Source organism: Antedon mediterranea, chromosome 5, assembly GCF_964355755.1.
Source record: "Antedon mediterranea chromosome 5, ecAntMedi1.1, whole genome shotgun sequence".
Lineage (NCBI taxonomy): Eukaryota > Metazoa > Echinodermata > Crinoidea > Comatulida > Antedonidae > Antedon > Antedon mediterranea.
The window spans coordinates 4,440,176-4,465,278 of NC_092674.1; the positions used below are offsets into that span (position 1 = coordinate 4,440,176).

The 25,103-nt window shown below is 34.3% G+C and overlaps 2 protein-coding genes across 2 annotated transcripts in view; one reads left to right on the plus strand and one right to left on the minus strand.

The window, feature by feature from the left end:
* LOC140049489 (glutamyl-tRNA(Gln) amidotransferase subunit B, mitochondrial-like) lies at window positions 1–11,430 on the minus strand. The gene is made up of 12 exons (XM_072094387.1): window positions 10,812–11,430; window positions 7,215–7,383; window positions 6,716–6,829; window positions 6,371–6,563; window positions 6,082–6,204; window positions 5,663–5,776; window positions 5,392–5,476; window positions 4,773–5,007; window positions 4,137–4,273; window positions 3,907–4,030; window positions 3,427–3,516; window positions 1–1,004 (listed from the first exon to the last, which is right to left on the minus strand). The coding sequence occupies exons 1-12, from the start codon at window positions 10,883–10,885 to the stop codon at window positions 870–872; spliced, it is 1,593 nt and encodes a 530-aa protein (XP_071950488.1). The 5' UTR covers window positions 10,886–11,430; the 3' UTR covers window positions 1–869.
* The window catches only part of LOC140049045 (phosphopentomutase-like), a 21,009-nt gene continuing 6,945 nt past the window's right edge, over window positions 11,040–25,103 (plus strand). Inside the window, exons 1-11 of the mRNA XM_072093856.1 lie at window positions 11,040–11,105; window positions 16,626–16,725; window positions 17,112–17,179; window positions 17,457–17,545; window positions 17,733–17,817; window positions 20,357–20,464; window positions 21,484–21,653; window positions 22,466–22,589; window positions 22,825–23,095; window positions 23,717–23,808; window positions 24,259–24,352. Coding sequence (XP_071949957.1) covers window positions 11,040–11,105; window positions 16,626–16,725; window positions 17,112–17,179; window positions 17,457–17,545; window positions 17,733–17,817; window positions 20,357–20,464; window positions 21,484–21,653; window positions 22,466–22,589; window positions 22,825–23,095; window positions 23,717–23,808; window positions 24,259–24,352 — 1,267 coding nt within the window. The remainder of the gene's footprint in view (window positions 11,106–16,625; window positions 16,726–17,111; window positions 17,180–17,456; window positions 17,546–17,732; window positions 17,818–20,356; window positions 20,465–21,483; window positions 21,654–22,465; window positions 22,590–22,824; window positions 23,096–23,716; window positions 23,809–24,258; window positions 24,353–25,103) is intronic.

The window sequence follows — 25,103 nt, forward strand, 5'->3', positions numbered from 1 at the left end:
TTGGTATACATATAATATACTCACAATTAATAGTATAAAGCAAAGTTCAAATAAAACTGATATATATATAAACAAAATTACTTTCTAAGTTATTTTTGTCTTATTTGCAATATTTAAAATCACTAAAACTCCTAAAGCTCTGTCTACACTATCAAACTTCATGTGACAAAAAAAATGTGATGTGGACAGGATGTCATATCACTACCATATTTTGGCACATCACACTTTTTTGTCAAACTAGTTTGATAGTGTAGGCAGAGCTTAATGGACCCAACAACATATTAATAATGGTGTTACTGGAATAGGGGTTGACTACTGTCATATCAATAAGAGATTGCTGGATACAATTAATCATAACGCACTTAGCTTCTTCGGTCATAAAGACGAGAAAAAAACAACTGTCTTGAGAAGGTGATCATACAGGGGAAAATTGATTCAAGGAAACCAGGTCGACCAAAAGCAAGATAGATAGACGGAACTTAGGCTCTTGTTGGACATCCTCTATCAGTTGTTTACCAACTAGCTGCTGATCTTAACCAGTGGTATGCTTTCATGAGAGTCACAAACTGTCAGACATGACAGATACATACCAAACCAACTGTCATATATATTGGCCCTTGTTTGTTTTATATGGGAAAATGTCCCCTCAATAGAGTTGTCCAAAAGGAGATGTTCTACTGTATACTTACTCTACATCATTATTCTTAAAGGCAGGTGAATATGACAGTTGGAACTCCTATGCAACTCACTGCTTTCATCCTAGCATGTACTTCCCCAATATTAAGTTAGGAGTACAAATAACTTTATTCAACAAGATGCTCAGTTATTTTAAAACAATACTAATTTATAATTACTATACGTCTTGCTTGCTACGTATCTTTGTCAAGTAATTCTCTCAGTATTGTTATTGCAAGTTGAGCTTGAATTTTTCGCCCCGTCTTCTTCTGAATAATACCCATCAATCTATTTATAGCTGCCTTATTTCCAGCTCTGTATATCTTTACCTAAACAAATAGATATTAAAGATGATGAATTTTTCAGTTAAAAAATAACTTTCTAACTGACACCTGTCTTTCAACTATCTAACTGACATCTAACTGTCTGTCAACTATCTAACTTGCATCTAACTACCTGTCAACTATCTAACTGGCAACTAACTGCCTGTAAACTATCTAACTGGCATCTAACTGCCTGTCAACTTTCTAACTTGCATCTAACTAATAATATATTTCCAATAGAAATTCAATGCAAACTATACAAATCACTTATGGCTCCTCATCTTGAGTATTGCCATGTTGTTTGGGGACGTTCAAATATAACTCAAAGTAAAACACTACAAGTTCTTCAAAATCGCGCAGCAAAAGTTATTACAAACAAATCTCAAACCGACTCTAGTACTCAAGCTCTACAAAGTCTAAATTGGATGAACTTAGATGAAAGATTATATGTAAATGAAGCTATTGTTATGTTTAAGATTATGAACAACCTTGCACCTCCATATTTATTAAATAAGTTCAATATCAAAAACAATTACTATAATATTAGAACTAAGCCAAATTTAATAGTACCAAAACCAAAAACAAACAAACATTATCATATAGAGGTGCCAAGGTTTGGAATGAGCTACATGAAGATATTAAAAATGTGAACTCTGTCTCTCTTTTTAAGAAACTGTTAACTGCTAATTTCATGTAGCTTTATTTAAATGTAGTGTATTATTTAATTTTATAGTTAGTAAGTGTATCCTTGTTTTTTTATCTGCTTTTGTTTTTTGCTTCTGTAATTGTTTTATTATTTGATTTGATATCTACTTTTTACATTTATTATTGTTGGTGTTTTCCTTTGAGCACGGTCTTACTGAAAAACAACTTTTAGTTGAGTTAAGTATCCGTGATTAAATAAAGCTTATTATTATTATTATTAACTGCCTGTCAACTATCTAACAGCCTGTCAACTATCTAACTGGCTTCTATCTAACTGACTGTAAACTATCTAACTGGCATCTAACTACTTGTCAACTATCTAACTGGCATCTAACTGACTGTCAACTATTTAACTAGCAACTAACTGACTGACAACTAACTGACTGACAACTAACTACCTGTCAACTATCTAACTGGTATCTAACTACCTGTAAACTATCTGACTGGCATCTAACTGACTGTCAACTATCTAACTGGTATCTAACTACCTGTAAACTATCTGACTGGCATCTAACTGACTGTCAACTATCTAACTGGCATCTAACTCCCCTGTCAACTATCTAACTGGTATCTAACTGCCTGTCAACTATCTAACTGGCATCTAACTGACTGTCAACTATTTAACTAGCAACCAACTGACTGACAACTAACTACCTGTCAACTATCTAACTGGTATCTAACTACCTGTAAACTATCTGACTGGCATCTAACTGACTGTCAACTATCTAACTGGTATCTAACTACCTGTAAACTATCTGACTGGCATCTAACTGACTGTCAACTATCTAACTGGCATCTAACTCCCCTGTCAACTATCTAACTGGTATCTAACTGCCTGTCAACTATCTAACCGGCATCTAACTGCCTGTCAACTATCTAACTGGCATCTAACTGCCTGTCAACTATCTAACTGGCATCTAACTGCCTGTCAACTATCTAACTGGCATCTAACTGCCTGTCAACTATCTAACTGGCATCTAAACTCCCCTGTCAACTATCTAACTGGCATCTAACTGCCTGTCAACTATCTAACTGGCATCTAACTGCCTGTCAACTATCTAACTGGCAACTAACTGCCTGTCAACTATCTAACTGGCATCTAACTGCCTGTCAACTATCTAACTGGCATCTAACTGCCTGTCAACTATCTAACTGGCATCTAACTGCCTGTCAACTATCTAACTGGCATCTAAACTCCCCTGTCAACTATCTAACTGGCATCTAACTGCCTGTCAACTATCTAACTGGCATCTAACTGCCTGTCAACTATCTAACTGGCATCTAAACTCCCCTGTCAACTATCTAACTGGCATCTAACCACCTGTCAACTACCTAACTGGCATCTAACTGCCTGTCAACTATCTAACTGGCATCTAACTGCCTGTCAACTATCTAACTGGCATCTAACTGCCTGTCAACTATCTAACTGGCATCTAACTACCTGTAAACTATCTAACTGGCATCTAAACTCCCCTGTCAACTATCTAACTGGCATCTAACTGCCTGTCAACTATCTAACTGGCATCTAACTGCCTGTCAACTATCTAACTGGCATCTAAACTCCCCTGTCAACTATCTACAGTAACTGGCATCTAACCACCTGTCAACTATCTAACTGGCATCTAACTGCCTGTCAACTATCTAACTGGCATCTAACTGCCTGTCAACTATCTAACTGGCATCTAACTGCCTGTCAACCCTCAACTACAAATTTCCACTTTACCGGTTCTGGATTTTCTTGGATTACTTCTCTACATAATTCTTCCAATGCACTTCTATCTGTGATTTGTTTCCAGTTATTTTCTTCAATAATCTAACAAGAAAGTAAAGGTGGGTTATTATCAAAATTAACTAAATTTTGGGTTCTGCTATAGCACATCCATCTAAATTACAATATTAAATTTACACTCATTGAACACTCTTGGATACTATGTACTGTAATTAATCAGGATTGGCATTTTAATTAAATTCAAAAGACATTTATTTTCGTCCAACAGACAATACGTCAAATAAAAACAGTAGTAACAGATTGAGATTATTGAAAAAAGTAATGGACGAAGGCAGGATCCCAAAAAGATGAAAAGGTTGTGGCGGGATTGCCTTGACGAATTAATAATTAACAGACTTAAGTCCCTGTAGGGTATTCAAAATAGCTGGTGAAAAAATGAATATAGCCACGGAAACAGTAAACAGTAATACATACATGATTAACTGATCTTGAATCTCCTTCTACTTTGAGACTCAGTAGTAGTTTCGCAATATCAGCTGACACAACGCCATCTGAGACACTTTGAACAACATCAACAAAGTCATTCGGGCTAAGAGAACTGAAGAAAAAACGAACAAAACAAAATCATTTAATTTTGAAAATAGCCTTTGAACGTTTTAGCAGATTTACAAATGTTGGTACAGTGAGTATTTTTGTAGGCTTACCATTCTAGAATGCTAACCTCACTCTGATTCAAAATCGTCAACACTTCGTTTATAAGCCAGTCAGCTACACGTTTTGTTTCCAAGTTATTTTCAGTAGACATGACTTTCTCAAAGAAAATGGCCAGTTCTTGTTCACTCTGTAAAATTTATCATAAAAAACGTTTCCTGTCTACACTATCAAACTTTGTGACATAAAAAATGTGATGTGCCCATATATGGACATGATGATGTTATATCACTACCATATTTGAGCATATCACCACCATTGGGCAAGTACATCACACTTTTTTTTGTCAAACTAGTTTGACACTGTAGACAGAGCTTTACAAGTACAATTGACTTCTGACCAATTCTACTAGTGCAAAATCAAGTTTACAATGGTTTGGCTCATTGGTAACTGTTCTGAAGACTATACAGTATATGGCAACCGCAGAGATTCTTAGGCTACCTAGGCACTTTCAAGGATATTCCAGATATAAAGGTCTGTCTACACAATCAAACTAGTTTGACAAAAAATGTGTGATGTGCCCAAATATGGTAGTGATATGACATGATCATCATCATGTCCAAGACACTTCTGGATATTCCAGATATAAAGCTCTGCCTACAGATTTATTGAAAAATAAATTGGCATACCACTAATACTACTGCACTTCGCCAACTGATTTCATATTGCTCTTGGAATCTTAACCTTTTAGCTTCTGGCAGCTCTGGTACAGCTCTTTCTATGTCATTTATGTTAATTGCATTTGATGGGTTCTCTGATTCTCCTATAGTTTCATCATCATACACTACCAATGGTGGAAGATTTGGTTCGGGCATGAAACGATAATCTAAATTTGTTTCTTTTATTCGCATAGATACAGTTTTCCTTTAAAAAAAGCGGATTTTTTTATGAATAGTGAAAAATTATCATTATTTTATTTTTTATATACATTTTTTTTTAGAAGAGATCATATTATTATCTAAAAACTCTATAAAATGGAAATCAATGCATCAAATAGTACATTTGCCATCTCATTACAAAAGTTCTTAAGCTCCATCTACACTATCAAACTGTATGTAATGATGAAATTATGATGTCATATCACTACCATATTTGGTCATATCACTATCATATTTGGGCACATCACACCTTTTTTGTTACATCAAGTTTGAGTGTGTAGACAGAGTCCTATAATGCATAGGTAAACGGTGCATTTAAGAAAAACTGTTGTGCGGGGAAAATATGCTGTCAAAAGTCATTTTGTCTCACCCTGTCTTAACATCAAAAAACCTAGTGTCTGCAACAACTTTTTTGCCTTTCTCCAGTAAACTGATCTGTCGTTTGATTTCATAATCTGTAAGAAGAAATAATCATTTCAATAATAGAAATATTGTACAGACAGTATTAAGTCTTTAGGCTGAGACTTCGGGCTATAGAGCTTCATTGTCTCTTTAGAAGGCCCAGACGTTTTTCATCAAACGAATAAATGAAATAAAAAGTCAAGCAACAATACTGGTTACATAATCATTAAGAAACAAACCTATAGCATTTTTAACATTTCGTATGCTACCAATATTTTTCACCTCAGCCCGAGTCCCAAATGGCTGTCCTGGTAAATTCACGGAAATGTTGGCATCTACACGAAAAGACCCCTCTGAAAATTAAGAATTATGAAAAAATATGGAATATATAGTACTGTAATTACGGTATATAAATCCAAAGGCAAATTGCTGAAAAAATGACAATGCTGTGGGTATCAGAGGCTGGATCTCAATGGTGATGCAAATAAAATAAGCACTGAAAAAAATGACAATGCTGTGGGTACCAGTGGCTGGATCTCAATGGAGATGCAAAATAAAATAAGCACTGACAAAATGACAATGCAGTGGTTATCAGCGGCTGGATCTCAATGGAGATACAAAATAAAATATGCGCCGAAAAAATGATCCTCTAGCATACCTTCCATTTTAGCATCACAGGTGTTGATCGTCTGCAAGATGAGCTGAAGTTCTCGTACCATGGCCGCTGCTTCTTGGCCATTATGCAAGTTAGGCTCTGTTACAATCTCCATTAATCCCACACCTATTATTACACCAAAAAAAAAACATATTTGTGTATATCACTACCATATTTGGGCACATCAAACTTTTTTCTCAAACTAGTTTGATAGTTTAGACAGAGCTTAAGGAGAGCCTCAAAGATGAAGAAGTTTTACATGCACAAAAGGGGTTAAAAAACACTTTATAACCTGCTCGATTAAGATCAACCAAAGTCTGTCTGTTGTCCTCATCATGCAAACTCTTTCCACTGTCTTGCTCTATCTGAATCTGTTTGACATTTACAGTTTTTTGTACTGGTATTTTGTCAGTGATGTTGATAGGAAATCGCAATTTCCCATTCACAGCGATTGGTACTCGATTTTGTGTTATCTGATAACCAGTCTAAAAAAATTAACAAAATATCCTTTTAAGCTTAACTATGGTAGTTTTAGCATATTTTTCATCACTTTTTCTGTTTGAAAAGGGCGTTTGTTCAAACCTTCGAACCTCTTTGGCTACAGCGTTATGTATGTACTTAACTATAAACCACTTACAGGCAAATCGGCATAATAGTAATGCTTTCTATCAAAGAACGAACGTTTGTTGATTTTACACGACAAAGCAAACGCTGTACATATTGCAGCTTCAACGCAGCGTCTATTTAGTACCTAGAAAAAAAAAATCATCATTATTATTATTAATATCATTTAGTCGTAGAGAGTCAGGTATTGGAAGAGGTAAAGGTTTACTGGTACATAGAATAGCATGTATAATTCCGTATATCCTCGGGTATAATCCAACTTCTGGTATAATCCCACCACCTACTTTATGTCTGATTTCACAAACAGGCATATCCCCGGGTATAGTCCCAGTATTGACTTTTGGTCAGAAAGTAGGCCTCTCTCTACCAGTTCAGATGAGTTTTTACAAGAAATGCTTACAAATCGATATTGTTTTTGTGAACCAGGTTTTTCCCAGGTATGGTCCCACTCCCACAGAATATACGGTAAGGGTATATTAAAAGAAATTTAGGTTTCTTTTTAGCGGACTTACTGGTAAAGTTCCAGGCAATGCTGCATCAAATACGGCCACTTGAGAATTTGGTGGCACCATGAACTTTGTTCCTGCACCAGAGAACAACTTAGATTGTGCATTGATCTGTGCATGAATTTCAAGTCCAACAATGCTTTCCCATCTAGATGAGCAATCCTGCTGACTAAATCTGCAAAAATGGTAATGGTAACAAAAAAGAGGTTTTTTTAAAACATAAAATGATAAAATATTATATTTATTAAATATTACACTTTCTTTATTCGCCGTGGTTAGGATTCCGGCACCGGAACTCAACTGCCCAGCGTTAAGGAATCCGACACGCTATTGCGCATGCCCAGATCGAGGTAATCGGCGACTCTATACTTCAACAGCGATGGATCATTTCATAGCTACTAGCCTAGATGCCTATAATACGGGATCCACTAATCTAGGCTAGGGCTACCAGTTAGACGTGACCAGTGGGGCCTATTTATTTTGTAATTAAAAAGTGGTTGCTTCATTCATATTATAAACTTCATATCATTATGAATTATATAATTACATGACTAGTTTATGATTTTTCATAACGCATTACAGGGCCGTAGCCAGGATCTGTCAAGGGGGGGTTCGGACACTAAGTATTTGGGTCACTGTCCCACTGTCACTGTGTTTCCCTTGTGGCCCGGGCAACAGCCTTAATTTCATACTAAATGTTGTTTCTGCCACTAAATTGAAATTGAGTTCCATTTCATTGTATACCATCCGGACACGGAACTTGATAGGCTTAGTCATAAAGTAGTTACAGAGTTGCAGGGCATTTTATCATTGTTGAATGTTTTGATATTAGCCTAATTGTTAAAACGACCTTCACAACCAAAATATTTCTTTGTAATAAAATCTATTTTAAATGGAACGCTACAAAAATAATCCACTGCTTTATCAGAGCATGCATACCTAATAACCAGACAAGAACATGTCTTTATTACACTTTACTATCAATCTATTTTCATATCACGCAATCCATTTTTCAACAATACAGTAGTATAATAACATTTTGATTGAATAGTGAGGGATTAGTTACAGTTTGACTTTGGTAAACAATTGGTAATTTACTGAAAATCCAAAATGAACTTGTGTTATAATACAAAAAAAATTATTCAATCAAAGAAACGCTTTACTACACATGAGAAATAGATGTCGGTCGATAAACTTCTGACGACGACTAAAACAACGACAATCAGCTAAATGTTAGTAATTTTATTTCATCTCTGGCTTGTTACATTTTTCATGACACATTACCGGACTTCCCCCTCCTCTCGCAATGAACGACAGTACAGATCCTCCCTATCTAGGCTCGTGTATGTAGCATACTATTATTCACAAATTACGCACGCATAGCAGTGTTACTAGAACCATCACAGATTACCTCTAATGGATCAATCATTCACACATGATTTAAAAAATTCATCGACAAACGAAATATAGCCTATATTCATTCCTTTTAAATATTAGGCATATTGCCAAGGCTAATAATCGATTTGTCCATAATTATTGCGTTTTGCCGGGGGTTTTCCATAATCTAAGGCCAATTTTTAGGCCAAATCATAATTGTGCGTATAGTGTTGTATTTCCGATGCGTGTAGTACCCTATTTATCTTCATTTCCGTACGTTCGTCGTAAATAGGCCGAGTTTCCGTAGTAATTTATAGACGTTCCAAAATTTGAACCGTGTTATACCGGTGACAGAGCAAAGTTTGCTTCTTTCTGCAAATTTCCTACCATTATTTTCTTTGTTTTATTTGGAGTGTGGTTTAAAACAATACTTTTGTAAAGTTTATAGTGGATAAATGAAAATGAATTTTTGGAAAATGTGGTTTTAACATCTGACTTTATTTAGCATTTTTAAATGAATTAAAATTCCAAATTATACAATTTAACCTTTTGCTCAATATATTTATAGCAACTGCTTCATATTTTTTGTACAACTTTTTAAAATTATTAATTGATAATTAATTTACATTAATTGAGTACAGTTATTAGAATGTATTACCGTACCAAAAGTACCTTAATCGGAGACTTCCCCGCGACGTTTGCATTGAACGGAAAAAAATTTATCATAAATTTACGTGCGAGAGTACTATTTGCGGCCATCTAGGGGTGTCATTTAACAATTTGCTTGCTCAAATACTCAGTGTCTACAGCCCTGGAGTCTTTGGGCAACCCTCTTAAAATAGTCCTGCGACCGCCCCTGATAGCTCTATCTATATTTATTTACAGCAATTTGTTGAGGAAACTAAATATATCAATGTAAATAGGTGGTATTGATACAGTTGAGTAGGCCTACGTATCGGCTGGTGGTCTAGAAAAAAATAATCGAATGCCATAGGCCTAATGTAAACTACAGTACATGATACCATAGATATTATAGTGTAATAATTATATTAAATTCACTATAATCCTCTATGATGATGATACACTATACTTCATAGCCACACATAAATATTGTAGGTAACCGCAGCGTTCCATTTTTTGATGTACGTCGGAAGGCTATATACTTTATGCATGCTGACTGCCAGTGATCGAAACAATAGGTACGCGGTTGTCTAGCGGTGTTCTTTGTACAATTAGTTCGTGCCCAAGCTCGCATCAATATCATGTTACATCCTGGGACCAAAAATTCGTATTATTTTTCAGGTGAAAATCGGCAACCAATTCATTTGGTATGAGTTATTCACGAACGAGTTTACAAATTTTTCAATTTACAAACAACCTTTTGTATTGTGGGGCACGTATTTGGAGGATTTTCAGAGATGAGGGTGTGGTGAGGTATTGTGGATGTCGGGGATAGGGGTTCGCAGTCGGTTAAGGGGGGGGGGGGGGGTGTCGCTGTAAAGGGGGGTTCGCCCGAACCAAAAACCCCCCTGGCTACGGGCCTGCATTATACTGTACGGTACATAACAACATGCAATCACAAGTTGATTTGTTGACGGCAACAACCGCGTGGATGTGAAAAAACTGTTCGGGAAGTCAGGGTCGCAACGCTAAAAACAGCATTACGATTCTTAGATGATAGATACTGATACTTATTAATATCATTATGATTATTTTAACGCGTGGCGTAGTATTATTTTAATTATTAATTCATTCATGTATGGCATAGGCCAAGTTTCATCCATCGCTCTCTCGCTCGCGCAACGACTATCTAGGCTACAGTAAATCCCTATAACACTCCGACTCTCGGCGGTGGTGTGGTGTGTGTGGCACTATTAGCGCAAGCTATAATTCACTTCCCAGAGCTCTGGGCATGCGCAATAGCGTGTCGGATTCCCTAACGGTGGGCAGTTGAGTTCCGGTGCCGGATTCCTAACCACGGCGTTCTTTATTACAGTACAAAATTACATTAAACCGGCACTTGAGTCACGTACTGGTGAATACCTGTTCCTGGGTAATATCGATGACAACAAACAAACACGAGAGCAACCAAAATAGGTGCAAGTAGGTCCAGCTAGCCTAGCCTATAGCACGCCCGCTCTCCCTGCCGCATCTGACCCGTCGATAATTATTGCCTAGACTAGAGTAGTGCTAGGTAGAATTAGGCCTAGCTTTTGACTACCTCACCTTCTTGCTATTTGAATGTATACGAGTTTCTCGATGATTTGTCTGTTAACGTAGGACCATTGTTTACAAATCATAGTTATTCATGAACATACTTATTGGTTAAGATCTCGAAAAACAAAAAAAGTTTTTACAAAACAATTCCACGTGTTTATTGGTTATGTTACACTCCACTGATTTTCAACTTCTAAAGGTCAGGGGTTGGATTTTTATTTTCGCCAGGTACTGAAAATGGCGTTTGATTTCGGGGACACTGTGTTAAATGAGCAGGTAAATCTGTGGTTACAATGGGATAAGGTAATGTTATGGCAATGAAAGCCTTCTTTATAATTTCAGTTGGATAGATCTGTTTGCAAATCCAACATTATTTCCAATACAATAGAGCCAAGATTGTCTAGGGCCAGGCCTAACCAGAGAGTAGGCCGAGCGCGCTGTATGAATGGCGGCCATGCATGAAGTATATGAATCGTAGCCGTACACCCATACCATACGTAGGCTATGTATTTGTACGCTAGCCTGCTTTTTTTGGGTAACCGCCGGGCTTCTTGATGGCACTTGTTACCTATTACGTTTGACCACCTCTCTTGTTGGATTGATTCGATGTGGACGCCCGTCCAGCTGTAGTAATAAATAATAGTATTAAATAATTAATAATACTAAATAGTAAATAGTAACATTCAGGAATATAAAATAAACCGGACTCATTGACAATTGACCAGTCCATTTTCATTTTACTTACTTACTTACTTAAGAATTCTGGATTTATAATCATCACAAGGCCAGCCTAGTATTAGTAACTTACATTGTGTTGTGATCTTAGTTAATTATTTTCTGTGCTGATTATCTGATAAATAGATAACATGTGACATAATAACAGCTCATGACCAAAAAAATGTTTAAAATTATTGTTTCTTCTAATGCGAAAGTTTTAGATTTCTAGGTTTCAGTTAGCCAATCTATATGAATAAAGTATTTGAAAATTAACATTTCGAAAAAAGAAAAAAAAAACAACTGTTTGTGTTAATTAATTGTGCAATACCTACAATAGTAGCATGTATTATATTAAACTCAGTCAAAGCGTCAAATCCCAACTTAGGCTTATTTATTAATAAATTAAAATGTTATTTTAAGCAAAATATTTCCTTTTATTCTTTTACAACTATCGGCCATTAATCCACGAAAAATTGAAACTTCATTTGATATCTGTGATAATAACAACAGTAATAATACTAATAATAATAATAATAATAATAATAAAAATAATAATGTCTAGGGTAACTTTTGTATAGATATTTTGTACTTTTTAATCTTCACGTTGTTTTTAATGTTGTAATTTTGTATTTTATTGTTGGATGATTATGTTTTGCTTTGGAGACCCACTTGATAGTTTGATTTAGTTCGCTTTTCGGAATCCTGTCTCTCTCTTTTGTTTGTTATTTTTTTGTTATAACTATGTGAGACGAAATAAATGAAATGAAAAAAAAGAAAAATGTTCTGCTGCAGTAAAAGTATTTATACTGTAACATGCTGGTATATATATTTTGTCATTAAAAGTGAAACATATGGAGGAGTCATATGCTGAACTTTAAATTTGATTCTTCTAGTTAAAGTACTAAATATTCATTGTAAACAGATGTTGTAACCAACACATATGTGTACAGCCAAATCAAAACCAGGCATTTGTCGTAAATGTGACATTTTGAGTTTTCAAGATATTTGTACAGAGCACATAATTTGCTTTAAAATACTGAAAAAATTATTCAATTTGGTCAAGTATTTTTAGAGTTATGATACAATAAGTAAAGAAATACAAGTAAGAATTCATTTTTATTAAGCAGTGAAAAATGCATTCAAAGATAAACAATAGTTCAAACAGGAAGTTTAAATGTGCTGGCAGACAGCGACTCATGTTCACCTTGACAACGCTAACTTCTAGTATACCTATGACTTTGAAATTTAGCACAAATGTAACTAATACATCTTTCTATAATCATTGAAATTTTCAAAGAAATCCAGTAACATTAACATTGTCAAATGAGACTTCAAATAACAACATACGTTAGTAAACTTTTTTTTACTAAACTTATGTTATGTGTGAGGCTTGTAATAACTATAAATAAGTACTATTAATAAAGTGACAATAAAAATACAACACATAGAAATGAACCAAAATTAATGATACACAGACAGTTGATTGTGTTTGATGTGTTTAAATTTATTTACAATTGGTACACTTTAAATTATAAAATTTTGGTCATTTTAGGCTGCGTATTACAACAACAGTATTATCATCTTTTGCGCCGGGTCATTTAAATACATACATATTTTTCGATACAATTATTTCACGGTTTTATTCAGGGTTACGTTGCATAATAGAATACATGTGTCATGTATCATCAGAATCAAAGTCATTTTTGTAAAGTTATATTAAGCACCGTATCACCATTATTGGAGTTCTTTGAGAAGAGAAAGTAGCAACAGCATCACCACCACTGTCAAAACTATTGGTATTACATTACAGTATACCAATCAAGATCTGAAAACAGAATGAAAAATTAAATTAAACTTTTTTAAACACATTTAAAAATCATTTTTTTTTGGGCTAGGCCTAGACCAAGGTATGCTAGGTGGTTTTACTAGGCTAACTTGAAGTACTAAGCTGGCATACAGTTCATCTCTTATCTTATGCCTAGGCTAGGCCTAATATTTTGATCAAAAGTGTTTCTGTGTTCACCAAACTGAGTGTGTCGCGCTAGAAAGTCATTTCGTACTTTCTAACCTCTTGTTGTTTATGATTCGCTAGTGAAGCCAATATTTCTACTTTTCATATTATATAAATCATTAAACTATTCTATGTTGTTTTATTATTATCTAGGATGCATAAATAGCAAGTATGAATTAATGTTGAATGTTTTTTACAGTAAGAAAGTTTTGTTAAAACCTTACCGCTTCCTCAGTGTACTTTGAATAACTGTTAAAGGCAAATTTAACGCTTCAATGACTTGAGCCACTCTGTTAGCCAATCAAATTGCCTGTTTCAGGATTCCGTAGCAACAAGACTGGTTTGCTTATACCAAAAGGTTATTAAAGAATGTGTTTGATTGGCTATACTATTATTTTACATGACCTACAACCTTTATCTTTGGAAAGATTTTTTCACGAGCTTTCTAAAAATACCACACATTAAAGGGGGGTTCCGGGTTTAAAATGAATAGTAAAAAATGTAAAATATATTTGTTTGTCTCTTGAACGGTAAAAGTTTCAATTTATATAAGCGCCCAGTGAAGCAGAACGAAGGCTGTGAAATGAGGCCAGATTACAAGTGCAGCTACGGCAAAATCACACTGTGGTTACAGAATAGCAAATTCGTGAAATGGTCAATCTTCCGACGACTCGTTATCATTAACCATATCAATTACTTTTGTAAAATTATACTTATCTGATGTAATTTTAGTCGGTCTTCCCATTTATAAAGTCAATTTTCTATGAAAATCCATCAAAACAGTGAAAAATTAGATAAGTTTGCACTTTACGTTTGCCGATTTTCGCACTGACTTAGGGAAAGCCTTCAAAATCAATGAAGCGTAACGTATACATTCCTGCTGAGCGAGGAGAGCGAGACGACGATACACGTGCTCTCTCCTCCCATGCCTGGCATCGTCACGTGATAAGCAGATACAGTATACAATACCAAACTGGTCGGGTCGAGTATACCCCGTCTATAATCACAACATGAACGATGTACAGTATTTGATTGAAGGTCGACTCAACCTACCGGAATGGTATAGATAATATAGCTCGAATGAGAGAGTTGGAATATTTGTAAACATAAGTACAGTATTGCTAATTTTAACAAGTGTAGCCTATAGTAAAAGGCCTGGTAGTATCAATTCGCATAGGGTCTACTACACTAGCTAGCTCAATTTTAACTGGGCCGGATCGGCTAGGCTAGGCTAGGTCTCCTTCCTACTACCGGTCTACTTGCTTGATGCAGTATCCGCTTTTTTGGAGAGTAGACTAGGCCTACTTATTAGACGATCGGGACACCATACGTGCGGACGGCGATCGGACCTTGTTTTGCCTCAATATTTACAGCCGATTTTTGTAGAACGTTTTAGGTTTAGATTGTTTAGGAGTTTGGTTGATAGGATGGGTTTGGAATCCACTGAGTTTTGTTATTGATGGGCCAATCGTTTAGTAATAGGCTAGCTAGGCCCATGAATGATGGCCCCAATGTTTTAACGTAGCCATCGTGGCATGGAATCCCTAGTCAGAAATGGCTCTCACCCCGGCATGAATAAAATGATTTAGGCTAGGCCTAGCCTAGTACGTGAAGCCGATATACGATCTGTACTATTAATTCGAGGTATAAAAATAGTATAATTTATGACTCCGTAATCTGTACTAAATTTTGTATTTCATTAAATGTCAAATAAATATATGCTACTACTGTTATTATTACACTTTAGGCCTAGCTTAGCAAATCTACAAAAAATGTATTTAACAATGATCGGGTGGTCGTCGTTTGACAGAGGAGAGAGAACACAACGTACAAGCTTGACGTCGCGAGTTTGGAATCCACTGATGACGTGATTTTGTGAATATCTCATGAATATCTCATGAATATTAATGAGCTTCCTTAAGCTGCTGAAAAACAGATTTTCCATGAATTTACCCTAAAATGTATATGAAATTTAATTTTTTTAATTTCTCGTTATTACTTCTTCATTCTGACATGTCTATATTGTTATAATATTTTTTATTTAATAAATAAACGATATTTAAAATCAATTTTAAACCCAGAATCCCCCTTTAAGGGGTCTTCTCATAATCAAAGATGTAAAAGTTGGTTAGAAATAGACACAAATTACAGAATAGAACTTGATTTTTTCACCAAAGACGAAAAAGGGGGTCTCATTAAAATGTTATTTTCATTGATTTATACTTATAATTTCTTTAAAATACATAGATTTTTGGAATCTACGGTAAATTTTCTGTAAGATTATTTAAAAAACTAAAAATGGTCAAGATATAGGTTTTACACATTCAGAAGCATTTTACAGAAATCCCTTGCTGCCGACAAACGCCTGGTTTTGGTTTGGCGGTACACATATAACTACAGTACATGACAATTGAGTATGTTTAACCAGGGATGAATTATTTGGATTCCTCCATATAGTTCAACCAAGGCAATCTAACAGCATGATGCTGAGCTCCGGAGATCAAAGGGTTTATCTGTGGCTGCGACACGTTCAGTTCCACGGCCTTTAACAGACACTGCGCCATGGAAAATATGTCCATAGTACAGTACTGTTAGTATTTGTCGCAGCCAGACATAAGATCAAAGGACTGTTATGAGTTCTTGCCACTTGGCAAGCTCAGTGTCCTGTTGTTAAATTGCCTTGGTTCAACTTTCCCTAAAACAGTCTCTCCCAAAACTTATTTGCTCTGTATAAAGTGCATTATGTAAAAGCAGTACACTTTATCTATTTATTCACAATATTTCATCATCAATCAATCAATCTTTATTTTCCATCATAACAAACATAAAAAAATACAATTTAAGATGGAGGATGTACAATCAGTACATAATTGGTTTTTCCTTGGGGTTGTGAGTACAATAACTAATTATTATATCAATTAAGTTCTTTGATAAATTAATTATCAATTAACACATATAAATTCTCATACTTTCCTCATTTATGTAATACATATTTTTATTCAGTATTTAATTAAATTATAAATCAAAAGGCAAATTACTCGAAAAAATGACAATGATGTGGGTATCATTCTCTACACTGAAATTTCATTTTATAGAACGAAAATACAAGGAAAACTATATCTGATTTGGCTGATTGTAAAAACACAGATGAACTCCACAAACTGTTTGACAAAAGGATCGCTTTTGGTACCGCTGGTAAGTAAAAGGAATGTAACAATGGTTGATTGAGGTTTCATAAACAACACATTTGAATCTTAACAACACACCACATCAGTTTATTTACCTTAGGCCTCCATAGAGCAAAGTTTTGTTTCTTTGAACTATACCCTCATGACCACTGTGCATTCTTCTTTTTTAAAATTGATGGTTGATTTATTTAGCTATAAAACAGTCTGCCCTATGACCTGGGATATTTATAACTAATGGAAAGGTGAATGTAAAATAATAAATAAACAATAACAATGTAACGAAATAAGATGTAGGTATATTCTGGAAATATATTTTTAGTGTTTCATTTTAATTCCTTATATTGAACATAATCAATCAATTGCATTTACCATAAAATAATTTGTTCAATTTAGGATTACGTGCGGCCATGGGTGCTGGATTTGCCCGAATGAATGATTTGACCATTATTCAGACAACACAGGTCAGTATTTAAATAAGTCTGATTTATTTACATAATCCTAATTAATTGCGTAAATTGCACATATGTATTGTACACTGGAAAAATGTTTTATGTGATATGGACACAATGATGTAATATCACTACCATATTTGGGCACATCACACTTTTTTTGTTAAACTAGTTTGATAGTGTAGACAGAACTTTACACTTTGTTTAGTCCCAAATGTGTAACTTCCCTTAATAGTTCTAATGTATTCTAATATGACTTCCGGTATTCATGTTTTAATTTTTACCCCAGGGACTGGTAAAACATGCAATTGAAGCTGTGCCAGATTGCAAGAGTCGTGGAGTGGTAGTTGGCTTTGACTCAAGACATAACAGTTCCAGGTAAAATATTTTTCGTGCCTAACTTACCGGGATAAACCGACTATAGTCTGTGCTTTGCCAAGGGAGGGATACAAAGAGATAAAAGTTTATTGAGTACCCCTCTGCAACAATGGACTATTCCACCAACAGGTTTTTTATAGTCGTGGCAGTTATATAATAAGTGAAGTTTGATTTTATCACCGTATAGATTTGCCAAATTGACGGTGTCCATCTTGTTGCAAGAGGGAGTAAAAGTTTATTACTTTTCATCTATTGTACCAACACCATATGTGGTAAGCTTTATATTTGAAATATCAAACAAAATAAGTGTAATCCAGAGTTCATACGTGTCATTGAAAATCTGGAAAATCATTGAATTTCACTAAATATTTTCCAAAACTGGAAAGTCATGAACAATTTGGTTTTCATTAAAAGGTTATGGAAAGTCACGTATACATGAAAAAAAAAATATGATTTTTATTAGACAACATTTATACAATCTTTTCACTATGACAAAAGCTGTTAAAATATTTGTGAGATTTTGGCTTAAAAGATCATGAAAAATCATTAAAATTAACTCTATATAAAAAAAATACTGTTTTTTAAAGACTAGTAGAAGATATTGTGTACTCACATCCACGTCAAATGGTGATAATGGGAAATTAAGTGTTCCGAGAGCCTTTTTAATTTAAAAGTTAGCCAGAGCCTTTTTCGATAGGCTATAAATAGAAAGTTACCGAACATTACGAGCGACGCGAGTTCTGACTTCCGTATTTTATAGGCTGTCTAAATTTCCTTTTTAACTCGTTTATATTAAATTATATTGCTGTTTAATTGATTTCTGTGTATTAGGAACATTTATATTAAACAAAAACCACAACAGTACCAATTTTTGTTGATTATGGATTCATTTATTTGAATTCTAAGATAAACGTCTAAGCCAAGTGTAAGCGTAAACAAAGCGAGTCATACGATGAAAACAAGAAAGTGAAAACTAACTAGTTTGTTAAAATAGTTAACATTAATTTGGAATTTTTAAATGAAATTCTGAAAACGGTATAATATAGTCTTATATGTATTTTTTAAGATTTCCAAAAATAAGCTTGGTGTTATTTTTCAAACAAATTCTATAAGGAGTTGAATATAGGTCTGTTTTAAGCGAAAGCACGTTGCGCGTAGGCCTAGGGAGATGCGGCAGGGCTGGAATAATCGTTTTCTTAGGCGAAGAGAATGAGGGAAGATGCGCTTCATCATTGGCACCTCGATTGTTATTCTTGTTAAGTGGCTGATTCATAATCTTAAAATATGAGGACAAAGGGCTTATAAATTTTGAAATAAAGTGTTGAACTTTCATTTTTCTTAAAATTATTAGTGGGTGGGGGGGACTGTCTGCAAGCTAGGCCTGGACTGTTTAAATTTGTAAAATACTATAAAATCAATACATTCTTGGGGCTAAATAATTAATGACATTTCACGATTCCCTTCTTTTTATTCTAATAATGGAGCAATAAATGAAATACACACCATTTAACATAAAACCTTTAATATTATCACAAATTAGACAAATTAACATCTTTTGTACTAGGCCTAGGCCTTTTTCTATTTATATTTATAATGATTATTTATTGCCGATTTGGAAATCACATTTAAACTTTATAACAAGTACCACACAACAACAAACCTCCGCTTGAACCTTTATATAAGTAAATTAGGAAAATATCAAGTTTTTAAAAATTAAATGTCCTTTGGCAATAAAAATCCCTAGATATCCATAAAATTACTGTATGTGTTGTTTCACATATGCCGGTAAATTAATGAGAAATTGTTGTTGATTAATGCTATTTCTATTGTATTGAAGTATGCAGACACCATAAGAACATTCCTCTGTGATCTGTAAAAAAAAAAACAACATTAAATTAATAATAATCATTATTTAGTTATATTTGTAATCATTTATTTTTATTTCCTTAGGCCTAGGCCTATAAATACGCGCGCCCGACAATGAACACGCGCCAACAATACACGCACTACTCCACTATAATAACAGGCTAAAGCCTAGTAGTAAACTAGGCCTAGACTATATTGATTTTTAAATAAAATAAAAGAGGCTTTGTAAAGTTTTATGATTAAAAACATCTTTCCTATATATTATATAACGTTCTTATTATTTTAAAAAGCAACATTTTTAATCTTATGGTGTAAAAAAATGACTTTAGCTACAACCATGTGTTCCATTTTCAGCAGTAAAATAACCAAAAAGGCACATGTTTAAGCAGCCATTAAAAAAAAATAAAAAATAACACCAACGAGATTTTTTTATTAACTACTATTGAAAAATTAAATATCCAGAAAATATAAAACCCACCTTCTCAAAAAATTAGGTTGTTTTATTACAGCCTCAACAAATTAGACGAAATTTTAACATTCGAATACCCTAAAATTGTTTAAAAAACATCGGTGTAATTCACCCTTGTTTGACACAGATATAATGGCTTTGTCGATAAAAAAACAATATCACGTGGTTCGTAGATGCTGTGTCAAAGGTTTTCATGAATTATTCATTAGTAAATAAAACAAAAAGTTTCAATTGGCCAGTTTGCAAAAACTTAATATTTATTTTTAAAAACAAAGTTGCTTCCGGGTAATTGTTCACACTGTCTCGGGTGCAAAAATGATTCGCTGCCGATAGAGGGCTCACTACTTTTTTTCCCTGGTGAATTGAATGTGTACTGCAACTGCAAAAATCAACCGAATTTGGCCGGTAACAGAAATAATTCCATTTCAATCTATCTCTAATTAAAGTAAAAATTAGTTATATATATTTTTTCCTAGCCTTATACTGTGAAGAAATACCAGTGTGCAGCTGGTATAATGATAACAGCTTCCCACAATCCTAAAGAAGACAACGGCTACAAAGTGTACTGGCAAAATGGTGCTCAGGTATGATAACATGATTCTGGTGCCTTTGTTAAACACTGCGTTGGACACAGAATGGATATTAGGAGGGTTAGCCTAGCCTACTGTAGTCTAGACTAGATATGGTGCTAGAAAGTTCTCTGTACCAGTCTACGTCTTATTATTATTATTTAATTATTTAACCTTATTTATAGAGGGTGACCCGAAACAGCCTATGCTGATAATCAAGGGGCCCTCATGATAAGTTATGATAACTGTCTTGTGTGTGACAGTGACTGTGTGTATACTAGTATACTGTGAGGTAACCCCTACTCGTCTTTAAAGATGTTCGAGGTTCTTTAAAGTGCACATTATCTACCAAGCCGAATTATAAACTTACTACCTACTCACAAAACATCAATAAAACATTAAAATACTGTTTGACAGTTATTCATTTTAATTTGTTAATTGGTGGATGCTATTAAGGCCAAGTTTAATTAGTTAATCTCAATGTAATAGCTGTATTGCAAAGATATTGGATATCCTAATTTTCCTCAACCCTATGAAAATCCTAGATTAATGAAAGCAAAATTAGTCACACAATTATAATGAATTTAGCCTCAACTAAAAATCAAGCAGAAATGGCGTCTTTTTTATTTACATATTGATCTAAATATTAATAGAGTTACCAATTTTCATTGAAATGAAGAATATTAATGGAGAATTATTGCAGTTAAAAATGTTTTGTCTCCCAAAAACATGAAAAATGAAGATTAATTAAATCAGTCTTTGAATAATCACTTCCATAGAAAAAAAATACTTGTTTTCATTTATAAAATTTCAGGTAAATACATCTAATTTTTGGACAAAGTGGATAACTATTAATAATGTGACATTAAAATGGTATACTTAACAAAAAAAATTGTGAATAATTCATCTTAACTGTTATTAACATTATAAGAGTGTCCCAAAGGAGGGGTTCTATTACAACTTTACAAAACAGATAGATATATTTCCTTTTATCATAGCTCTGTATTAACTCTATCTTTAATAATTTTTTTTAGATTACATCACCAACTGATAAAAACATAGCAAATCTAATAGAATCAAATCTTGAACCATGGAGCAGTTCATGGGATACATCTATCATGTCAACCAGCTCACTACTGGAGTGTCCTTTAGATGACATCAACAACCTGTATATGAAAGATATCCAGCAGTATTGTATATACAGGTTAGTAGATATATTAGAACACTCTATTATGGTAACACCTTCGGACCTAACACGTGTATGTATACAGGACCAACATCTTTAAGTCTCATCCATAAAGTATCTTGCCTAAATTCAAATTCAAATTCATTCACCTCCCTTAGGAGAAACATAGAATAAACTGTACAGTAAAATAAAACACATCTGAATAAAGATTCACACGAATCATAAAAAGAAAATCAAAATGGTTTTAACAAATTAAATAAAGTGTCAAAATCATTGTGAAAAAGGGCAGACTTAACGCTATCACAGATACCATGATTGACGCAATCCACAAATTTATACATTTTTGAAAGATTATGGTGGTATGTACTATTAATGACAATATTACAAATAGAAAAGTCATTGCTTTGTATGTTATCAATTAGGTGGTTTTTTACATGTTCTAAATTGCTATTAAATAGATGTGAGTAAAATGACCTAGATCTGGAATCACTAATAAATATCTTGTAAAAATAAGCACAGACAGCCCATGAACCAATTCCTCTCACATGTTAATCCGATACCCCTTCCAGTATGCCACTATACTTATAAAGTGGTCCATATCGTCAGAATAATATATTCTTCTCTCAGACTTGACCTCTGTATCTAAGTTTGACAGAAATAGATACAGAGGTCAAGTCTGTATCTATTCCATTGTTTGAAAGAAGTAACTGTAAACTGTTTAAACAAACATTAATGTATACATAGTAAATGTTTCACTTGAAAATTCGTAGGAATGTCATACATATGTTTCAAAAGATGTAAAAACCAAACTTTTACTTTAATATTTTCAGGGATATTAACAAGTCATCACAAGTAAAATTTACATACACGCCAATGCATGGTGTAGGCCTTCAGTATGCACAGAAGGCGTTCAAAGCCTTTGATCTTTCACCTTTCATAGCTGTCCCACAGCAGGTAATCCATGAATTTGTATTAGGGTTTTGCTGTGTTAATTGTAGGTTGGTTAGATCTGTATGTAATATTCCATCCCTTGATAAAGACCTACTGTATGGTAGAGCACGTTTTTGATCATATTTTCAAATAAATTGTTGAAAATTAACTACTGTGCATTGCCTACTTAAAAAAATATATCTATAGTTCCTTCTTTATGTATCACTTTACCTTATCAGAAAAACATATTTTTTTCTAGTCTGAACCAGATCCGGAATTTCCCACCGTAAAATTCCCAAATCCAGAGGAAGGCAAGAGTGCATTGCACCTGGCCATGCAGACTGCCCGCGACAATGGCTGTAAAATAATCCTTGCAAATGACCCCGATGCTGACCGGATAGCGATGGCAGAGTGGGAACCAAAAGGGACGGTTAAACAGACAGAGATTTGGAAGGTATTCACAGGGAATGAGACTGGTGCTCTACTAGGCTGGTGGGCTTACCATTGTTACAAACAGAAAAACAATCATAGTAAGTACATTTCTTCCCTACAGCTTGGTTCCCACTAGGACGCAACGCAAGGATGTAAACACAACGTAGGCGAGTTGACCAATGACAAGCGACAGTTCGAATAATCCATCGCTTGTGATTGGTCAACTCACTTACGTTGGGCCTCTAGTGGGAACCAAATATTACCCTTTTTTATACAGGGCCAAATCCACCAGTATGGTATGCTTGGGTTGAACATAACCTATTTTTAACAGACCTCCACCCCAATATTACTTCCAATCATTTTTCATGTATAAGTTATTGAAGAATAACATATACTATAAGACTGCTAAAATATACATATTTTAGCCTCAGTCGTACCTATTTATTTGATCAAACGCCCCGCTTGTAATAAATGCCTCCTCCGAATAAATGCCCTGAGACCTTTATTTATTTTTTCGAATAAACGTCCCGCCACATGCATATACACACAATATTGTATTACAACACATTTCTATTATTACTTTGTAGTAGAATTTATTATTGACATGATCTACAATTTACCAAGAATTTTGTTGTATTTTTGATATCACATTTTGTTGTCACATAAACTTTGATAGTGTAGACAGATCTATAATGTTAAACAACATCAATCATTTTAAGGTGAATCAGACAAGTCTGTTTACATGTTAGCAAGCACCGTGTCATCTAAGATTTTAAGATCAATCGGAAACAAAGAAGGATTTAAATTTGAGGTAAGCCTACAAACAATTATTATTGTATTTTATCGATTCGAGTGGCCAAGCGGTTAAGACAGGGGTGCCGCAAACCATACCTATACAATCGGCCCAGGTTCAAGTCACTTCTCAACCAATGTTCTGGTGGTAGAACAAGTCTTCTCAGATAAGGAATTAAAACTAGAGGTCCGATGTACACATCTGTGCACTCTAAAGAACCCAGTTCATCTTTCACAAGAGTAGAGGGTTAACCCGGTAACTGGTATATTCAGCCCCTGTCGTTGTGGACAGATGAACAGGCGCTGTTTAGTGGCAGCACCAGAAATTTGCCATTCACACCTGTGCACAATTAAGCCCAGTTAGGCTGCAAGTCACAAGTTATTCTCCTACATTCTGTATGTGTTTTTATTTGGGTAGATTTTCCTATCAGCTCTTTTAAATGAATCGTAATGTATATATATTTTGTAGGAGACGTTAACAGGTTTCAAATGGATGGGTAATCGGTCATATCAGTTACAAGAAGAGGGACATACAGTATTGTTTGCATTTGAAGAGGCTATTGGTATGTATCATTAATTTCAATCTATTAATATTTGATCATTCATTCAATTACTTCCATTTATTGTTATTTGCATATAAAATATACATAGAAATTATGTTTGCTCTGAGATATACAAAAACAGATAAATAAAAAACAAAAACAATTACAAAGTGTCACATCACTCTCGTACAGTATACTGACAACAAGCATTCAGTGCCCGAATGGCGGCTGGATAAAATCTGTTACGAAACCTATTCGTACGAGAGATGATGGACCGGTAACGTCTACCTTTACGTAACACCTCAAATTCATTATGCATGGGATGAGTAGAATCTTGCAATATAGAATGTGTTTTGTTAATTAATCGATTTTCAAAAACGTATTCCAATGATATGTGATGCATACTTAACACGTCAAAAAGCAATTGTAGGCTTTTACATTAAAGAATAGTACCCATGTTTTATGAGTTTTCTTAGATTGAGGCTTAGACCAACTTAACTATCTGTATCTGTATATAACAGCTCAAATGTACATTATACTAACAGCCCTTGTCTTTTTAAAATTGTAGGTGTGCTACAAATTGCACTCCTCAATACATTCAGGGGTTCTGTAGGTGTGCTGTTTGTATTTTGGTGTGTAGAAGTTTACCAAATTTAAGCATGTTGTGAATCACACTCCTTAAGGGCTGTTTAGGAGTGTGTTAGGTGAGTGATCGCACTCGCTCACCTTAAAAGAAAAGGCCTGTCCTAAATTTCTTTTCAAATATTGTTTA